This window comes from Anser anser (assembly GCF_964211835.1).
Source record: "Anser anser genome assembly, chromosome: 2".
Taxonomy (NCBI): domain Eukaryota; kingdom Metazoa; phylum Chordata; class Aves; order Anseriformes; family Anatidae; genus Anser; species Anser anser.
This window is the reverse complement of record NC_139721.1, coordinates 118802420-118823113: the sequence shown is the minus strand read 5'-3', so window position 1 is coordinate 118823113 and position 20694 is coordinate 118802420. Positions and strand designations below refer to the sequence as shown.

At 39.5% G+C, this 20694-nt stretch overlaps 1 protein-coding gene across 5 annotated transcripts in view; it reads right to left on the bottom strand.

Annotated features, from left to right (window-relative positions):
* TOPAZ1 (testis and ovary specific TOPAZ 1) overlaps window positions 1-14883 on the bottom strand; it is a 39996-nt gene extending 25113 nt beyond the window's left edge. For 3 of the 5 annotated variants that reach the window (XR_014580431.1, XM_083825904.1, XM_083825906.1), the window contains exons 1-5: window positions 11805-12991; window positions 7869-10335; window positions 3546-3613; window positions 1903-2033; window positions 660-721 (exon numbers count right to left, since the gene is read on the bottom strand). Coding sequence is in view for 4 of the 5 variants with exons in the window: in XM_083825904.1 (XP_083682030.1) it covers window positions 660-721; window positions 1903-2033; window positions 3546-3613; window positions 7869-10335; window positions 11805-12951 (3875 nt within the window). In the remaining variant the exon portion in view is untranslated. Of the gene's footprint in view, window positions 1-659; window positions 722-1902; window positions 2034-3545; window positions 3614-7868; window positions 10336-11804; window positions 12992-13391 lie in introns of those variants that run through there. The other 2 variants (XM_083825907.1, XM_083825905.1) reach the window with 2 other exon arrangements.
* Between the last annotated feature and the right edge of the window lie 5811 nt (window positions 14884-20694).

The following is a 20694-nucleotide window of genomic DNA, read 5'->3' as shown; positions in this document are numbered from 1 at the left end:
CTTTTATTTACTTGAGTATTCCATTAGTTAAGTTTATTTTTTCCACAAAGTTGTCTTCTGCTTTGTTTTTGGGCTGAGGTTGAATGGAAGCGTATTACTTTGACGCTTCAGGTTGGAAGTACAATAAACGAAGTAAGCACAGCTTGAAGCCAGCATAGCAGTTAAGCACATGCTTAACTCCACATGCCATTTTTTTAAGAGCCTTTTTCTACTGCTGCTCAAATATTTGTCAGTCTGAATTTGAATGAAATCTTTAAATCGCCTCATGAATTTATAAAGTCCCAAGAGGCAGAAAAGAAAGCTGAGAGTTTCTTTTATGTTCTAGTAAATGCTATTGTGGCTGGAAATCTATCTTACATTGTATTTATATCGAGATGCCAACACAGGTGAGACGCCGGTATAAAGTGGCTATATTTAGTCACCAGTCAGAAGACAAAATACCAACTGTTGTCTGTTAGGCTACTACTGCAATATGGCTATATTCTTCTTGTACTTACCACTATGAATTATACTATTTGACACTTTTTTTTTTAAATCAGTCATAATATAACAGAAAAAGAGAATTAAAATGCCAATGGTGCTTTGGCAAAAACGTCACCTTTCATTTGTGAAGTGACTGGCGAACATCACAGGTTACTTGAAGGACACGGTATATTTACCTTTTTTCTGCTTCACCTTTTTCTTCCGGTTCAAGAGCAGTCACTCCATCTGCAAACCTGAACTGTGAAGATATTTAAAATGTACTTTATGGCTTAACTTTGGTTAAGATTGAGGTTTGGGTGAGATTAGTTGTAGATATTTATTGTTGTCCAACACGGCACAGAAAAGCACACATATTAGGACGCTGATTTTATAAAGCCACAACACCACGAAGAAGCCCATCTGGGGATTGGCCTGGCAATACTGCAGCAAGTACTGCTTCTCCAGCAACCTACACAATTTGACATACCCTTTCATCCTCTCTAACACGCTGGGGACAAAAGAGTGCCGTTCACTTTATGAATCACATGTTAGAAGCACCAATTCCATTTGCTGAAGGAAATGCTTCTATTCTGCTTTTAAAAATCGTTTTTGCCAGGGAAACCCATTCCTTACTGTTCTATCACCTCATAATTGCACTTACCAATTTTTAGCCATCTGAACTTTGTAGTTTAACTTACCCAGTTAAAACCATTATCCACTCCAGATGTAATGGAAAACAGTAGACACTATCAGCACCTACATCTGAGTGGCAGTGAAATATAAATTCCAATCCATTATCAAATAGGTAAACAGCATAAAACTTTAGCAACGCTTAAAATACCTGGACTTATTATCTTGAGGAAGGAGGTGAGAGAGCAGAAAGGTCAAATAAAGTTGTTGAGCATGAAAATTGCTTAACATTCTCCTCAGAATTGCAAGGAAATCAGTATGTTACTGTCATGGCACTTCTGCCCAAGTGATCAGTCACATAATGCTCCTCCTTGGAGGCAGGATGGCTGTGCAGCTCCCCAGGGTTCAAATGCCATCCTTCCTCCTGCGGCTGTGCGGTGAGAAATACTTGACACCTACTTTTACTAGGTATGTTATCTAAAAACATTACATATGCACAGTAGTGCTCTTGTGTGTCCATTGAAACAGTATTTTTCATACAACTGGTAAAAGAGAATTATCTTAACAAGTGAGATGACAGTATCTTGTTTCATTTCAAATTTGTAGATAAATTACTGATGTCATGTTAAAAACAAAAAACAAGTTCCATCAAGCAAAACTTAAAATGTCAACGGCATACAGTAATTGTAAAACTCTGGATGTAATATCTTTTAATTACAGGAATTTAAAACTTAGCAATGAAAACTATCCAAACACATGAATTACCATTTCTTAAACTATTCAGCAACAGAAAGAATGATTTCTCGGTACCTTTTCATTAATTTCAAAGCTCTTTAGAAATCCATCTTGCTTTCTCAGTTGCCCATCTTCAAAAGAGTCCTCAGTAACACCTCGCAAAGGACTGTTTCTACTGGATGAATTATGGGTTTTAATATCTGTAGCTGAAAACGTACAAACACATTACTTTATGTTTCCCATACTACAAGACAACAAAACTTTTTATTTCCTAGATATTACAAAGACTTACAACCTATGACATTTAAGAGCTTTTAGGACTTCCTAAATGCAGAATTTACATGTAAAATTATTTCACTTTAAAGCACAAACCCTTTCAAATAAACATTAAACTAAATCTGCAATTAAAATTCCAACCAAGCTGTATGTTCTGCAGTAGTCCCTGTAGAACAGTGTAACAGGTTTATTTATATCACATTGAATTCAATATTTTAAAAATAAATTCAGTTACGATTTATTATTAAAACACAGCCAAAGACATGTATGTTAATTTGCTATGCAAATAAAGACTTAAGTCTCTGCTGGAGAAGAGGCTAAGCTAATCATAATGACATGATGTAACTCAGCAGTAAATACAGATAGCTCTGAAAAAAAATCAAATTCCTGTGATACAGTAAACTCAATGAGAATTCAGTGCAAGGGAATTTCAGCACCTTTTGTTAAGTGCCACAGGAAATGAAAAGACCACCTAACTGCAGCTCTCTGAAGTGGTTCTTTAAGCACAATAAAAGAAATTCAGTATTTCATCATATCACATAGTCACCGGTGTCTGTATCATCATCAGGTCATTTATCTTTTTAAAAAGTTACAGTCAAAAATCATCAAGGACAGATCAATATGCATGTGGTAACTTAAGTGTGCGATTGGATCCTAACTTACTCAGACCTGTGAAGAACGAGCTGCTTAAACCTTTTTCTCTATTTTAAGCCCCAGAAGAAGACCCATAGACTTCTGGCCTCTAATTTCATTAGAATATGATATAAAACAACAACCAGATTATGCAAAGTAGAAGTTACTAAAGATTACAAGACTGGATTCCAGGTTTGGGTTCAAACACGTCAGTAGTGCAGGTGCCATGCTCCATCCTCTGGCCCTTTATGTAAGAACAGGCTTAGCTGTACACTTGCTACCTACTGCACCTCAGCGGTCTTGGTATCTGAGCTCTTACAACCCCATTACCATTTATTTTGCCTTCTGATCACTGAAGCTTGAAACCATTCCTCCCACAAATGCTCACTATTCCCACAAGGAAATTCAATCCTTTTTCTCCAAGATGCTACTTCTGCTCCAACCACTCACTCTTTCTACATGAATATAACACATTAATATAAAAACACTTAATGTCTTATTATTGTCTCATCAACTAACAGAGTTCCTTTCCTGAAGTGCCAGAGATGTCAAAAGACAGAAAAAAAAAGACAGAAAAAATAAAAGGACAGAAAAAAGACAGTACTATCAACAGACAAGAACTACAGGGAAAGACATGTTTTCTGTAAGAGGTTTGTACCATCTCAAAAGACGTGCACTTTACATAATTAGGAAATAAATCACTGTTACAAGAAGACACTATTAACTGACAAGTTCTCATTTTATATGGAGAGCAAAGATCCTAGATTTTCCCACTGAACATCTTTGTGGTTCCTTTCTCAGACGCTTACCTTTTATTGCCAAATCCTCTGAATTTTCAGCATGATTCAACATTCCAGATTCCTGTACGGTAACGTCTCTGTTTTGAACAAAAAGTACATTTAAGATCTCCATCTTGCAAAAAGAGAATTAATCTAACCAGTTCTGTAAAATTAAAGTTTTCAGTAATACTTTTAGCTACAGACAGAATCCTTACTTACAATACGCTATCCTCATCAGAATGTTCTTAAACCTCTTTTGGCTATCCTATGTCCATTGCTACAGACATACACCTAGACATGTCAAGTAAAAACAAGACATTTCAAAATCCAAATTTCCTAGTAAAAGCTCATCATCTCATTTCCCCTTTGCTTGAATCAGGGAAAAAGAGAATCTTCTCTATACAGCAAATTATGGAAATACTGGGCTAATAAACCAATTCATAAGTATCTATAAAATGCGATTTATAGCAATTTTACATTCAAGACACTTTGCATAACAACGAATCCCAAAAACAGTAAGAAAAAGGTTTACGGAAAGTTACTTAGTTCACCTATTTAAAGATAAGTTAGAAGAATATCTTGTATTTACGCAGAAGGTAAAAATAAATTAAAAATCATATATAGAATAAATAAAACAACAAAGTCATCATCACAGATTTTGGAAGCTTGTACCTGGTGAATGAGACCAAGTATAACAGCAGCAAGCTACCCAGTAAAATGGAACAATGGAAATTTGCAAGAACCTAATGGAAACGAAAGCTTCCCAGGATGTGTAACTTTGAACTACCCGATATGCAGGCGCAGACACCTATGTAGGTCTATTAGAAATACTACGAAACAGAGTTTAATCAAGTTACAGCAAGTCTGCAGAGGTAAGGTGGATTTTTACTAGAAGCAGGCTCTCGGCAGGCTTATTTCATCTCTCTCCTACATGGCCATACATTTCTATGAAATGAAGAGCTTGAGTGATTTCGCCTACAATTGACTTTTTTTTTTTTTTGTAAAATCGCAGTGCAGACATTTCCAGAAAGCTGTCATCTTCATACAGGCTTTTTAAAATGGAAAATATGTAACAACATAAAGAGACTGAAATCTTCATGTTCAGGTCAAATGCCATGTCCAAATCCTTACCAGATTCTGCTGTGTAGTCTGAAATATTTATGAGAACCACTTTTCAAGTTCTTGCAAAGAAAGTGCCTCAAACATCTACAGAAAGCTACATTTATTACAACACTTGGGTGCTGCTCACCAGCCTGATAAATCTGGGAGCACTGACAGAACCTGCAGAAGTCAAAGCATTTTTGAGTTCGGAAATGGAAACAGACTGATCACGTTAGGATTTTTTTGAGTAGTGAATGCAGGATGCTCTTGTATGCTGTTGATGATCAAGTTTAAACAAATCTCTCTTTACAGAACAAGTTACACGAACCAGAGTGTTGTTCAGTTTGTTGTTTTGCATTTGAAAAGGGATTAAAGTTTATAGATTTTATCTGAAAGGAAAACAATAAAATGCTTGTGTCCTCAGAGCAAGAATGGCTGGCTGCTGATGCTCTTCCAAAGGTAGCCACCAGATCTTCTGGCTCTGAGCCGCTAGATCTCAGATTTTTGTGTTTGGAGGAAGAGCACAAATGAATGCACCAACGGTGTCCTTTCCAATTACAATTTTAATACTATTAAACTTCTAAGTATTACTCAACACAATTTAAAAAGCTTTAACAACCTAGCCATGTACTTTCAGAATAACCTGCTGCTAGCAGACATACTGCTCTTACTTTCTGTATCTACAGAGCAAAACACCATCACACAAAAATTAATCTACTGAAGTCCATCCCCATACACAAGCACTGAAACAATTTTAGCAAAGATCCAGATCCTTTCTCTCATCATCTGCCTGTTCTTATCAGTCTGAAGGGAAATCAGAGCAAAAGCTATGTTCTGATACAGGTAAAGAAAACGGTTAGCAACAACCACCACCTGCAAGCATCAAGACCTTGCACCTCTGTTCTGGTTAAGATCATTTCGATTGTATTTTTGTGGAGTGTAATGGTTAGTATTAACCAAACACGAAGCAAAATATGCATATACTAGAGCTGACATGAGCTCGAGATGGCTGATGACAGTGCAGTTCTGACTCACTGCTCTATGCAGACAGATGGAAGCAGCTTTCCAAACTAATGTTGCTGCAAAGCAAAATTGAGTATGCATAAAGTAAGAAGCCAACAATGAAACACATACAATACCAGGATATTCCTAAGGAAACGCCATGGACAGAAACAGCATTTTGTTTTAAAATATGTAGTACGATATAAACAGAATAATGATATAAACAGCTTAATCACTTTTTTTGGTTGGGCAGATAAAATTGAAGTCACGGTATTATCAGGTAAATGCCATCAAAATAAAAAATGACAGCATGAACTGGCCACTCTCACCATCAAACCTGGTGGTATCTAAGCTGTCTCAGAAAGCTCTCGGAAGGTCTACTGCCTTGTTTTAATTTTCTCCTATTCAGTTCATTAGTATGTTCTTGACTGTTACCAACTACAGTCAGGAACCTCCTAATGATCTTTGCGTCAACTTATGGCGGGTACAAAGCAACAACAGCTGATTTTGCCGGCTTCTTAAGCAAATTAAAGAGAAATTCTAAGAAATCAGAACCGTGCATTTCAATTTTCCTTGGCAATGGCACACAAATTCTACAGATATGAGGTAGAAAGTTGAAATCTGGTTTCAAGCAAGTTCAGTCTTCATCTTATGGTTTGATAATGTTACTCCAACTCAATGTCATTACTTAGTAAAGGGAATATTTATCCTCCCTGTAAACTATTGACAAGGCCCAATAAATCTTCAGTTAGTACTGTACAAATAGCAAACTTTACACCCACATGTTGGTTATGGTAGGAAAGGGCTCGGAAGGTCTGGTCTTCCACTCTGTGCAAGAGCTGTCTGGACACAGTCAGTTGGAAACTCTGTCCATCTCTGAACAGCCATTATTACCCAGGGGCAATATATAGAAACCACTCATTCTGCTATATACAGCATGTTTAAGATATAATATACACTATACAAAAACAGAAAATGAATGCTCATTCTAACAAATTCAGTATGCTACAGCCTAATTGTTTCCTAAGAAGACTGGTGCTCCTACTAAAGACCTGTCTTTTGAGCTCTGTTCTTCAGAGGGTTTTTTTTTTTAGTAAAAAGTATTATTCTATTTTTTAAAAATATATATATTCTCATGTCTAAAACCTGCTCAGCACATTGAAGAAGATTCCTGTCCTCTCTCACGCAAGTTTAATGACAGGGAAAGGATAAAGGAGGGAAAGGAGAGCAAAGAGACAAAAAATGAATGCTGTTATAAGATGGTGCAACTTTGAAAATAATTACATTTTTTATTTAAAATGAAGATAATGTAAAACAACCCACAAAGTGCCAAGGAAGAAAATCAAACACCATCCAATTAAAACAACAACAACAAAAAAACCCTTATCTTCAGAAGAAAAATCTCATGCAGTTGCTTTCTCAATTTTGGCTTTCTCTTTAAGATAAAAAATTCAAACTCAAAACTCATTTATCAAACAGAGGTATCAGAGCTTAGAGAAAAGAAAATGGACTAGTGAGTTGACAAGTTCATCTATTCCACAAGAGACTACTGCTTGTTTTATAAAAGCTTGTGGCTACTTTAAAGTGCTCCCCCCTTCAGTGACTTTTATTATCACCTCAAAACCCAGAAAAAAAAATGAATGCCTGATAATGTATACTAGGCTTCTGCTGAATGACGGCGCAGGCTTATAAACATCCAAAACGTGTTAGCCAAATTACAGATGTGAAAGCTATTCACATGTCCGGGGGTAGAAGAGAAGTGGGGAAGGAGAAAGACAGAATGGAAGGCTGCTGCAGAGACAGCCACTAACTCATACACAGACAGCAAAAGTATTAGCTACACCTGGAAAAGCAAGACGTATTTCTAAGTATCGTACCATTTCACAACTAAAAAACTACCCTCAAAGGGATACTGCTTAAGCCAGATACTTTAAAATATTGTTGTTTACTAAGAATATTACTCTTAATAATTAGCTTTCCTTATACTTTCATATTTCACATCATCGAGACCAATTCTTGAGGACTAGGCTTTTCTTCCATTTTGGATTTATCCTTGTTCTTACCAGGAAACCACAGCATAGTTTATCTGCACACAGAATCCTACCATATCTCAAATCAAACTTTGATGCTTAAAGCCAGCCCAGATACTAGCCAAATTCTCTAAGGAAGTCTGACAACTACAACCAAAGTATACTGATATGTGATCAAAGTAATTGGGATTGTTGTCATCGAAAAGAATGATAAGCATACCTAAAATTAGCATTTACTGAACCTCTATTTTCTGGAATAACAGCATACTCAGGCTTAAGATTCTGCTTCTCTTCTTTAATGAAGATGCTACTACAGGATGTCTTCATGGGCCAATTTTCACAGGCTGTGAGTGTAAGCTCCTCGTCGTCATTGGTTCCAAAAAGATCAGGGTCATCCTGAATCACATCAATGACAAGAACATCTTCTTTGTAAGCTTCAAGAATATCTGGAAAAAAATCACCTTTGGGCTGTGAACGATTCACTCTTGATTTGCCACCACCACGTATTTCTAATGCAACGGGATGGTCAACTGCATTCCCCGAATGCTCAGGAAAATTTGACTTCCATACACATTGAGCAGCGCTGAAGCCACATGGAGATGACTCCAGCTGCCTCTCAGGAGCAGGACACGGATGTAAGGAGGCATGTTCAGGGAGCGTGGGCATCTCATTCGAAAGGGTTTCAGAGCCATCATGATGCAAGTCCTTACCGTTGATCTTACCAGCATTTTCCTTCATGGAAGCTGCAGATGTAGCATCACTAACTACAGGAAGGGGCTGCTGCTCAGAATTTACCGAAGTCTCCTCATTTTTTTTCTGCCTTTGCGAAACACTAGAGCTATCCAGGAGCTCTAGTGGGCTACAGGTTTTTCTTTCTGATGAACTGACACATTCCAATTTCCTGGATTCGGATTTGTTTCTGCGTAAAGGAATTCTGAAATTCGTCAGGTTTCCGGTGTTTAATGCTTTCATTAGTTTTACATCAGAAAGCGTCTGGTTCACAACTGATGCCTTACGGCTTAAGTTTATTCTGCTTTTGTTACTTGTAGATGTGTTATTCTGGACTGTCACAGATGGGCTTCTCTTTGTTACAGCTCCTTTGTTTTTATTTTTTGGTTTTGCTGTAAAATTTGAGGTTGCTTTAACTTCTTGCATATCATCAGGGTTAAAAGCCACAGCACTTGTAACCATATTAACTGGTGATTCCACATTTTCATTGCTCATTCCACAAGTCTCATCAATATCCATAGAAGAGGATTCTGATGTTTCAACTGAAGTCAGGCATTTGGCATTTAGATCCACTGCATTATGTGCACGTTCCTTAACTTCTGCCAATGATGTACTTAAATCCAACTGCCCTGAATTTTCTGTCACAGCACTGTTTCCTACAGCCTTGAGGCTGCTTTTATCAGAGGATTCCTCGAAGACTTGACTTAGAAGTCTTTTTCCTTCTGAGAGGGACCAGTGATTTTTAGGAACCCATTCAGAAGTCCTGGCACAAGATTCACGAGGCCAAACATTTTTACCAGTCATAGGTACTGTTCTTTGACAGGTAAACTGACGCAGTTTCCTATTAACTTTATTCAGTTTTCCACCTGTCGTGCTTTTGTGACAATCAGAAACACCACGGGCCTGAGTTAGTGCTCTCAGACTACCCGAGGTAGCAGAGTGCCATTGTGGTGCCTCACAGCTTGAAGCTTCTCCTTTTGCTACTACTGAGAGCTTAGATGTCTTCTTAAAGCCACCTTCAAATGCAAGTGATTTGGTACTATTCTTCCTCTGTGCTGATGCCTCTTGTGCTTCACGAGTATTGTTTCCTGTATGAAGATCATCTGTACAATCCCATGAATCTGACAGAGCCATTTCTTTATGGTTTAGTCCCAAGACAGCAGAGGAGCTTGATGTGGCAACTTCTGTCTTTAATTCACACTTAGTGCATTCATTAGCCCCATTCGTGAAAACATTCTGCACGGCTGACATCTCACTGATTTTCATCTTTTTTGCACGCTTTCTACCAATATTCGATTTTTTTTCACTTAAAAACTTATTGCTTTGACTCTGATGGCATGAAAAATACCCTTTTTTATGTTGAGATTTCACTTCATTAAACAATAAACTACTTTTTATAGGTGAGCTTTCTTTTTGCATTGTATTAGTGCTGCAATTCAACTCACTCTGTTCTACTGTACTGTCAGGACAAGCAGATTTTCTCTTATGCTGGGCTAAATGGAAGAATCTACTTAATTTAAAAGTGCTGGCAGTTCCATCAAGTAAAGATTTTACAAATGTGTTGACGTAACTACAAGCCTCTAATCTCACAACTGGATTCTTTCTTGTTACGCAGAGCAAGCTGTTGCAATGCTTTAGGGTGTTTCTGCAGTGGTCAGCAACACGTTTTGCAGATTTATTTATCACTTTTTTTGCTGTAGTTACACTCAAACTTTGCAAGCTCGCGATACAATCAATTCTGGCTTTCCTTTTTTTAAGCTGTATAACAGACCTTTTTGCTTCAGGATGACAAAGAAAACTCTTGTTTTGAGTCCCACCTAAAGCAGCAACTGTAGGAGATTCAGAGTAGCAAGGTTCCTTTTCATCGAGATCTTCTGACTTAGTTAGATTTGCCTTACAATTCTTCACAGCCTGCGTACCTGAGTCTTGCTCATTTTTTTTCCATTTTTTCTTTGCTGCTTAAAAACAAAGTAGTCTCATTAAAGAATACACTAAGGGGAAAAAAACACCCTAATGCATTATTTTATAAAGAGGACAAAAACATTCAAGGCTAGTAAAGAACATGACACTGTGTAAGACTGAAACGTTTGTTACAATTCACCAAATCTTGTTTTTTCATTTTTAATGAGCACTATTAGCAGACGTAAGAGTACCAAATTGTCTTTAGAAAATGTATAAAAAAAAGAACAGAACCTGAAGATGTCACAGGGTCATTGGAAGCTGTGTATTTAAAACAGGTGGAAACCAATTAGAGCAAGTCTGGCAAGGAAACACTGATGTTGTTTGCACTATCAGCCTTAAAATCTTTTGTTTACATAGTACATTCTCTGTAATAGGAAAGCTTGTTTATAATAATGCAATAATTTATTTCAGATATATCGTCCGATTAAATCCTGGAAAATTCCAGGACTTGCATTTTTCTAAAATACTACTTTTTATTTGAGAGCACATACAGATTATGTAAACTGTACACATGAAAATTTCATATGGAGAACAAACTTGAGAAAGTATTGGTAAAATTTGGTTTTATAAGACCTCAGTTTTCAAACATAATTTTAGTATCTCAAATTTTTCAGGATTTGGTATCTAGATGAAATATTCATTAATAACCTACAGCAAATGTTTGTCATCTGAATATACTCATTTTGGAAGTAAAAAGAATGCCTTACAGACAACTGCATTGAAAATAATGAGAATTCCTAAAAAATCCTCTTTCAAAATTGTTCATTTGATACAATATTCTCTTAGCACACCAAAATGAAATCTTTGTTTCTGCATCTTTTAGAACTTCGCAGAGAATAGCGACAAAAAAAGCCGAAAGTTCTGACAACAAAACCCAGCATTATACAAAGGCAAGCACTAATGACTGCATGATACACATTTGAAAATAATCAAATAACATAAAACTGTCGAATTTACTATCTTTTATTTTAGCTTTGCTGGAACTACTGCCTCTGTTGCTGCTTGTGCCTTACCTTCTACATGTAAACGCGTACACTACGTTGGAGGAGAAAACAAGTAAAGAAAAATTCTTACTCAGGGCCTGCTGCTGATGCCCCTTCTCTCTTCCCCTTCTGCCCCCACCAGTTTATGTGGTCTCCTCTCCTTTGTGCTAAAGAACTGCTTTTCAACAAAAGCCTCTCCTCTTCCTAAAAATTTCTTCCAAGACTGGTATTCACAGTTCTGTAAAGTCCCTAGCTCAAGAAGCACATAGGTAAGTGCTAGGTTACCAGCTGCATGCTGACAGTCACTTTGAGATAGGACACAGACCACCCCTTCCTGCCTGCAGGACTTTGTCCCACACATACACTAACCTACAGGAAAAAAAATAAATCTGATTTTTCACTTTCTAACAAGGTCTTACTGCAGCACCAGCCCCTCGTCCTGGAAGCCCAAATTCTCCACCTGTATTTCCACAAATGCTTACCACTTTCCCCCAGTCTATCTGCTCCTTTCTGAGGGTCTGAGCTCTGCTGCTGTTCTATCACGCAACGCTTGTGCAGCTTTCCTCTGGCTGTTGGTTGTTCTTGGCCGCTTACACCCTGTGCATGCAGTAACGCCAGTGAGTCCCTCTTCTTCAGACTCACAGCTCTCTTGGACTCTAGACGCTTTCTATGGAGTTCTACCAAGGCAGATCCACCTCTCTTTCTTGGCCTGTGTAGTTTTGATTTCCCCAAAGATGGCCTGGTTTTCTTTCTCAAGCATTTCTTTCCTTTTTTCTTGGGCTTTTCTGAACCTTTTAAAGAACATGGATTCATCTTCCCTGGGTTATCTACCACTTCCCAAGGTTGTGGTTCAGACAAGGCCGATTCCTCGTTCCCCAAATTCCTTTTAAGATCTGGGATTTGCAGTTTCAGTATCATTAAGGAACCAATGCCTTTAATTTCAGTACTACACGCGCTGTTTCTAGGCTGCAGCACCTCTGCTTCTGGCAAACAGGGAACAGTACTCTCTGTGCTGTCAAGTTCCTCCTCCGAGGTCGGGATTTGCAATTTCAGTTCCATATAGGAACGTTTGCGTTTTTTTCCTGAGCTCCTCGAACTCTCTGGGAAGCCTGAGAGGTTCAGCCCTTCTGGGCTACCGGTCTCTCCTGAGAATTTCTTCCGCAAGGTAACTCGCGAGAAAGATGGCTGCTGACCCTGTCCCGTCCTTCTGCTTCCAATCTTTTCCCAGCACGTTCCTGCCACCCTGGTTGCTGCTCGCCAGTCTTCACACAGGGCAGCGTCTGGTATCTGCACAGCGACACCCTTCTTGCTTTGCGATGCCACCCCGCACTGGATCCCCTTGTTTTTCTTACCGGGGAGTCTCTGACGGCTCTCGACTTGCTCCTTCTGCATGGGCAACAGAAGAGCATGCTGCTCAGGAGAAACTCCGGACAGCGCAGCAAGGTGGGCAGAGGACAGTAAGGATTGCTCAGCTTTTCTCTCTGGTGCCAGGTGAGAGCTCTTCTTGCCTGCCAACTCCCCCGGCTCACACCCTACCCCTGCACCCAGACAGCTCAGGCTGGCGGCCACCCTCCGGGCCACCTTCACCTTGCCACCGGTCACCACCTTCCCCGACCTTAACTGGGGCATCACAGGGCCCTGAAAAAGCCACCACCAAGCCCACAAAGCCCACTCACCTGCGCACCCCTACCCGCACGCCGCCTACCCCGGACCCGGAGGCCAGCACCACCTCTTCCCGCCTCAGCCCTCACCTCAGCGGGGGCGACAGGCCACCACCCGCGGCCACCACCCGGCTCCGGGAGCAGCGGGAGGGAGGAGGCAGCAGCCCCGCACCTCCCCGCCTCTCGCCCCCCGCCGCCCCCCAGCCCCGTGTCCCTCGCCCCGCTCGCAGTGCACCGCGCCGTCCCTCGACGCCTCGCCGGGCGCCGCCGCCGCCGCCTGCCCGCACCGCACCGAGCCCGTGAGGGAGGCTCCGCAGCCGTCCCGGGGCTGCCCTGGGCGGCCGGGCGAGGCCGCCGTCGGGGACGGGCCGGGAGGCGGCCTGGCCGCTTCGCTCCGCTCCCCCGTACCGCTCCGGGGCCGGCTGGAGCTGCCGAGGCGTTGTGGTGGCGTTGCCAAATGGCGGCAGGCGTCTTGCTCGGCCGGGCCTCAGTCACGCAGCCAAAAAACACAAACACCAACCCCGTAGCCCCACAAAAAAACACATTCATTGCCCACACAGACATCACCCCCCTTCCCTCCCACACACCCTTCCCTCCCCAAACCACATTGCCCAGCCTTTTTTTTTTTTTTTAGGTCTTTCATCCACCAGAATAACTCCCTCCAAAACTGGGAGGGAACATGCTTGTGTTTGTATCAGCACCTTACATAAGCTTTGTATTTCAAATAAGGTATTTTCTGAGGAGATACTAAAGTCAGAACAAAATAGTTCAAACACTGTGTAGCCAGAACACAGCCCAAACTGGTGTTTGGGCTTCAAATGCAGGAGTAGTTCCAGTGAAAATGGAGGCCACCAAAGCTTAAGGACCATTCACTGTGTGTGAACATGAACACATAGAAACTAGCTTACGAAAGCAATGTTGTACAAAGATTGAATTTTTGTGTGGTAAATGCGGTGAAAATCATAAATGCTGAAACTTAGGAAAGCGTTACTTTAACACCAGCAACGCGGTCAGCATAATGGCAGGTGTTCATAAATGGCCTCCTCCTAGGCCACAGCCCTTTATCCACTCACGGATCAAATGGAGGCAGTCACCCTGACTTACCGCTCCCTCATGTGAGACCTGGGACCAGAAATAAAACTTTCTGTGTCACTCCTTTCCAGAAGTAGTGTTGTGGATGTGAAAGAGGAGTTGAAATTAATAAAGGCATCTTTGGATTTCTAACCAGCTGGCATTGGCCCACTTGCGACTCTGGCTAAACAACTCGTTTTACCTTTCTATTTCCATCTACAGGTAGAGATAATACATCACTATCCTAATAAAGTCAGGGACACTTTTTTTTTTTTTTTTTTTGAGGGAGAGAGGGGGCAAACCTCTAAATTAGTGAAAAAAAAATAAAAGGCAGGCTTGAAAACTTCTTAGGTTGCACACATGTTCAAGTACAAAAAAGTCAGTGAGTGGCCAACTAAAACTCACCAAAGCAGAAAATACATTTTTTTTAGTCAGTTTTTGCTCCAGCTCAGTATAGTGCTTCATGTCCTTGGGACAGAAAAAAACTGATAAAAGGGAGCCGACTGTACGGTACTTACCATCCTCAATGTGCTGCAGGATTCCTGTTACATAAAACGTTCAGCTCTGGCAAAATCTAACCTGCTCTGGTTCAGATGTGTGTAACATAGTCTTTTAAGTTTGGTAGCAAGCCAAAAAAGGAAAAAAAATATGCCGAAAAGCAGTATTAAAGGAAAACCTGAAGAACGGCATTTGATTTAGCTTACTGCTCTCCAGTATCATTTTCAAGATTTAGTATCTAGTCAGTTATTTACAATAATAAGAATTTTAGTCAGACCAGATTTTTATGAAATGAATAAAAACTGTACTTGAAATGAATACTAATTAAATACATTCTTCATGAAAGTCCTTTGAAAAAAGAGCTAGAGCCTCAGAAAGGACATTTTGAAGCAGCTGCAGATTATGTTAAAAAACAGACTGCATTCAGTTAAAAATATTGCTAAGAAGAGGTAGTGTAAACATTATCTTACAAAGCAGAGCAATTTAACCTTCTTTTAAAAATGCTTGAAATAAGAGGCAGAGATTTAATACACAGACGTATTATTTAAGGAAATTCCATGTCAAGCGTTTATTAAAACTGCAGGTTATTAAAGTGTAAGTAACTTAAAAATCAAATAAACAGCTTAAGGGGAAACATGAATTATTGTCACATTCCAACAACATTTGAATTAGTAATACTACAAGCAGATGTTTAAGCTTTATTGTAAAATTCTGTCTTGTTTGGAAAAAAAGATAAATGCTTGTTTCTCCTGAGCATTGTAAATTGTGTACCTCAATACAATATCTAAGCTTTAGACTGAATTCAGCTTTTGCTGATCTGTTCCTTTGTTTCACTGGTTTCTTCTTCATGCTAGACACTTAAACAGTCACAGAAATGCTAGGTACCCAGTGTCTGAAAGTAAAAAGGGAACCCTGGTGCCTAAAAACATATTTTTTTCCCCCGAATAACTGGTACATTCAAAGATAACTGGCAATTTCCAAGAAGGAAAATGGAATTTATGTGACTACATTTATGCAAAGTCCATTAAATTTTTCTTTCTTTCTTCTCCCAGAGGAGCAAGTGTTTGCTCTTAGCCTCCCAACCAACTTCATTTTCATTACCAGTGTGGAGAAGCTGTAGCTGCAGATCTAACACGGATACGTTTGACCAATCTTCCAAAAGTTTTTGAAGGGTTGATATCTAGAAACCCGTAAATAACAGCTGCATAGGTGAGCAAATCCTACACAATTTTTACTGGGCTGTATTTCAGACATTGTTAATATACTCACCTAGCAACAAGAATTAAGTCTTCTATTAGAGCTAGGGAACTGGAAGCAATTAACTTGAAAATGAATTGTCTTTTTTTTATTATTTTTTGGTGAGGTAATGTTAAAAATGTCCCCCTGGACTGCTTCCTTTTGCAGTCCTTACATCTTCATGCTTGGTTGAGGAGTAGATTTGTTATCTCTAGCAAACCTTAGCATAAAGATTTTGTCTGTGTTGTGGTGTAATAGTTGAGATTGAGCTCTGAAGAATGTTCATAGTCTGTTACATTCCTAAAATATGCCAAATTAATACAAATAAAACCAAACAGGGAAGGGTTTTAGTCCAACATGTCCAAGAGAGTATACTTCTACAGCCCCGAGGATTATTTTTTAACAGTTCTGATGTATTGGTTTTGTGAAGTTAGCACCCAAAATATTAGCACAGATATGATTTCAAGTAACTTTTTTGCCCCCTGCCTTCTATTCAAATATATGGCTGTTTTAGAAATAGGTTTATTGCTAGCCTGTTGAACTAAGGAGTTTTGTCTCAGGCAATATGTGTACTTCCCTCTAAAAATGCCTTTGCTTTCCATTCACCTTTGACATGAGTTGTAATGAGAATCGTGCTAACTTGCCTCATTATGCTGAGGTACAATGTGCATGTTGGACTGACTTCCTTGGTTGCTCAGCTGTATAGGTGTTGACCCAGTTCTTACTAGCAGCTTTTCCACCCTGGCACTACAAACTCAGTTAGACAGGGGTCATGTTTGAAAACCACTGGATGCGCTTGGAAACCAAAGAGCTCACTGCTGACATTGTTAGAAATAAATACAGTGATAATACAACAACAATTAATTGATGTGCAACCAGTATGGTGTTGGGAGCAGAGGTACCTCAGTGGAGGTATGTGATCCGCTTTGCAAAGTGGCTACACTGCGTGACATCCTGAGTCATAAATCCAGGGAGTAGCTGGTATTTCAACCTTTATTTTGGTGGCCGCTTTTTATTATAGGGCTGTACAGAGTAGATTAAAGTAACTGCGTTTTCCACCAGTTTAAAATGAGACATTGGAGGGAAAAGGACAGCTGGTGTATTTCATAATGAACCATCTGGCTTCTTTTGGTAGATCCTCTGATTCCTAATTTATTACTGAATTGTGACAGCATGAAAATCAAAATTATCGATTGTGTGGAATCAGTGTTTCCCTCTGGCACATTTTGTGCTCCTTCAGTTTCTGTCAAAGGATGGTCCTAGGAGGGATAAGGACCTCTCACACTGAGGTTTTGCAAAGCTTTAAAGTCATCTATACCAATTGCCTTTTTTTGGTAATCATGCTGCTTGACATTTATTCTGGAAGACCTACTTTCCAGATGATCACATCTGATCTGAACCTTGTAGAAAGTGGCACTAATCAGTTTTAAGTTTCCATGAGGGAATTTCTGCCTTAGGTTCATACTCCGTTCTATTCACATTCTTTTTTTTTTTTTTTTTTTTTTTCTCCTAGTTTACACTGCTAGGAGATTAAAAACTTAACTAGCTAACTGGAACTTGAAATTCAGAAAATACAGATGCAGTAGAGGAATTAGTCAAGTAGGAGAGTGAGACCAAGTCTCACTTTTATTAATTGAGACCAAGTCTCAATTTATTTTAAAATTCTCCAAATAAAGTATATCTTTGCTTTAACTATATAGTATGTAACCACGTACCTACTACTAAGTCTGCCTTCAGAATAAACTTGTTTTAGTGGCTGGATGAAAGAGATGTTAGACTTTAGAGGAAAGCATCTGCAAGCCAGCAAGTACATGACGCCTCCATCTCACTGCCAAAAAGGATTTTGAAATGTGATTTCTGAATGAGAAAATTAAAGAAGAAAGGAAAAGTGGAAATGGAAGTTCAGTAAATCAAAGCTAGAAAAGCCGTACTGTTAGAGACAGTAGGGGTGAATGAGACATAAGCAGTGTAATAAAACAGTAAATAAACAGAGGGAAGTGTACCATAGAGAAATCAGACAAAAAGATTATAAAATTGCTTCAGAAAATCACTCTTAAAATGAAAGAAAAATGGAAAGAAAGGAGAGCTGAAGACAAAACACGGTGGGAATTTCTTTGTGGTTCAGACTGAAGAAGCAGTAGAGGAGCATCTTCAGCAGTGCTCTAAGGAAAAGGAAAGAGAGCCTTGAAATTTGGATGGTGACACTGATAAGTGGCAAACTAGAATCCAGATCTGAATCCTAATTAATCTTACTGCTGGACATTGAGCTATCCTCAGTGACTGGCTCCTAGCTTCAATTTCTTGTTCTGTGGACATCCATTAAGACCTTACATCTGTGTCTGTTTAATAGTGTCAAGGTGTCTGACATACCAAGTGTGGAGCCTTATAGTCAGAATAGCTTTCTGTGACTTTTTTTCTCCTTGGGTGCTTCATCCATAACCATCAGATCACATCCACCAATAAATTCTGTAGTTTATATTGCTTTTGAACCTGAGGAGTATATTTACAGTTACTGTATGTTTTCAGAACTTGAATATTTTTTCAGAGCTGCAGATCTATGAAATGGCTGCTGTTTGCCTTTTTTTTTTTTCTCCTTGGAGACAGTATTACTCTCTAACAATGAAAATACCTTTTGCAGTTGAAACATTTTTTCAGCCAGGCTGACTGTACTGAACAATATTGAGCATGTCCCTGACAAACACAGCACACAACCATTTTAAAATGCGGTAGCATCACCACTGCTGAATGTTATGCAGCTGGCATAACCAGGGTAACCTATGGTAAGAGACACCCTTTCAAAAGCACTCTTTCAAAAGCTTACTCTTTGGTATTAAGGCTGGCAATAAGTGATTATTATAAATTAAATGCAGTGTCATTACCACCTAAAGGACAAGTCAGAACATCAACACAGTTTCTTTCTTTCTTGGTATTGCACTTAGTGTATGTGTGCCTGCTTATGACAGTCTTTCCTTCCTGGCCTCTGAGTAAGTATTGAATGTTGGGCAATTTCATCTAAATTTGACTGCGATGGGATGAAGACTTCTGAGATATTAAGTTCCTGCATATTTCATGAAGATAGACATCCATGTAGATGAGAAATGGTCCATGGAGGGAAAGGCTAATAGGCTCACCCTTTATTAAACATCAGAGAGTCCACAGAAGAAATGTCAGATACCAGGTCTTGTCCTACTGCTGACAGAGCCATGGGTTATAAGCTCTGCAGCAGGGTTTCAGGCAGGACTTTCTGTCTGGGGACATCTTGGTTATTAGAAGATCTGCTGGTGCAGAGAGCTTTCACGTGAATTACACTTGGTAACAGAGCCTGCTGACCAGAACACACTTCAGGGTTTCCTGAAGCTGGGGCACACAGGATACTAGCTGCAAAGTGGTATTACTCTTTGCAGTCTGCATAAACACTGCATGTGGATTACTGGCTTTCTGAGGAAGTGATGAGGATGTAAAGGTGTCTCCCTTGCTGGTGGTACCACTACCATTCAGGCTGTGCCTGCATCTAACATCTGCCACTGAAATTTGGCATCAGTGAAATAACCTCAGCTTTGTGGAAGGGATTTCAGCGAGCTGGCTGGGACTCCTTTGCTGTGTGCTTTGCTGGCAGCTTGTAGCAGGCTGAATGAAGGGGAGGATAGGGTGAGGTGATAAGATTTTTGCAAGAAGTTTTTTCTTCTCTCATTTTAATTGTAGTTTCTTGTTTATATCCACCACTGTCAAAAAATAACTGCATGTACTCCAAATTTGGGAAAGCTGCCTTGCTTAATCAACAAATACCTGTGTTACATATTACACTGGGTTCCTCAATTTATCCAGACCTGATATGAAGAGATGCCTTGCTCTGTACCTGGAAGCATCTTAAAAAGACTAACAGCAGGGAACAGATATTGATCACAAAAAGCATAAAAACAAATCTATCTCAGAGTTTGGCTCCTAAATTTTCATTAAAGGAAGAACAAATACAGTTTTATCTGAGACAGTATGATTCAGTACTAGTTTTATGTACTTTTATATTAGCAGGTAGCAAATGTAGCTGCATTCTGTCCTTTGTTTCCTTCCTGGTGTCATGGGAGACGTCCTTTATTCTGGCCACAATTCTTCATCCTTCCTGTCTACTATGACCTCCTAGTAAAATTGCTCCTTCCAGTCCGTGCTGATTGGTATCGACCTGCCTGTTGGTGGAGCTGGTGTGAGCCCTTCTTGCCCATAATGTGTGCAGCTGAGGGGGACAGCAGGAGAGACACTGTTGCAGCACTGAATATTTTTGTTCATCTTGTATTCTTGCTACCGAAACGCGTTGTGCATTTAGAACGTGGAATGGTGTCCTTGTATTCTTTTGGAGTCACACAAAAATGTAAATAAAACAAAATAATATCTACAGACCATTTTTGCTAGTCAAATCTTATTAACGCTAGCCAAGCTATAACATAGGATGAAAATGATGTTGATTTTTCCAAGAAAACAGAATTAAGGTGTGAGGTACTGGACATGTAAACTGGAAGTACTGTGAGGTTTAGAGAAGAAATGTGTCCTGTGGTTTCTATTGTCTTTTAAGCTAATTAAATATCTCTGTGGTAACGGGGAGATGAGGTTGGTGGCTTTTCCCACTGCTCTTCATATTTTAACTTACATAACTGATTAATTTGGAAAATATCTCAAGACTTGATGTCCATACAAATTTACCATAAAAATGATTTATGATTCCTAACAATTCCTAAAAATAATTCCTAACAAACTTAGGAAAAGCCGCATTCCTTGCAGAAAACTTTAAAAGGTATAAGCCTGAAAGTCTGCTATCTTTAGCCGCATTGGACCACTGCCCGTAAAACTGTGATAGCATTAAGAATCGTCCACTGACCACAAGCCACGTGTCCTTAGTCCTGAGGAATTGTTGCTT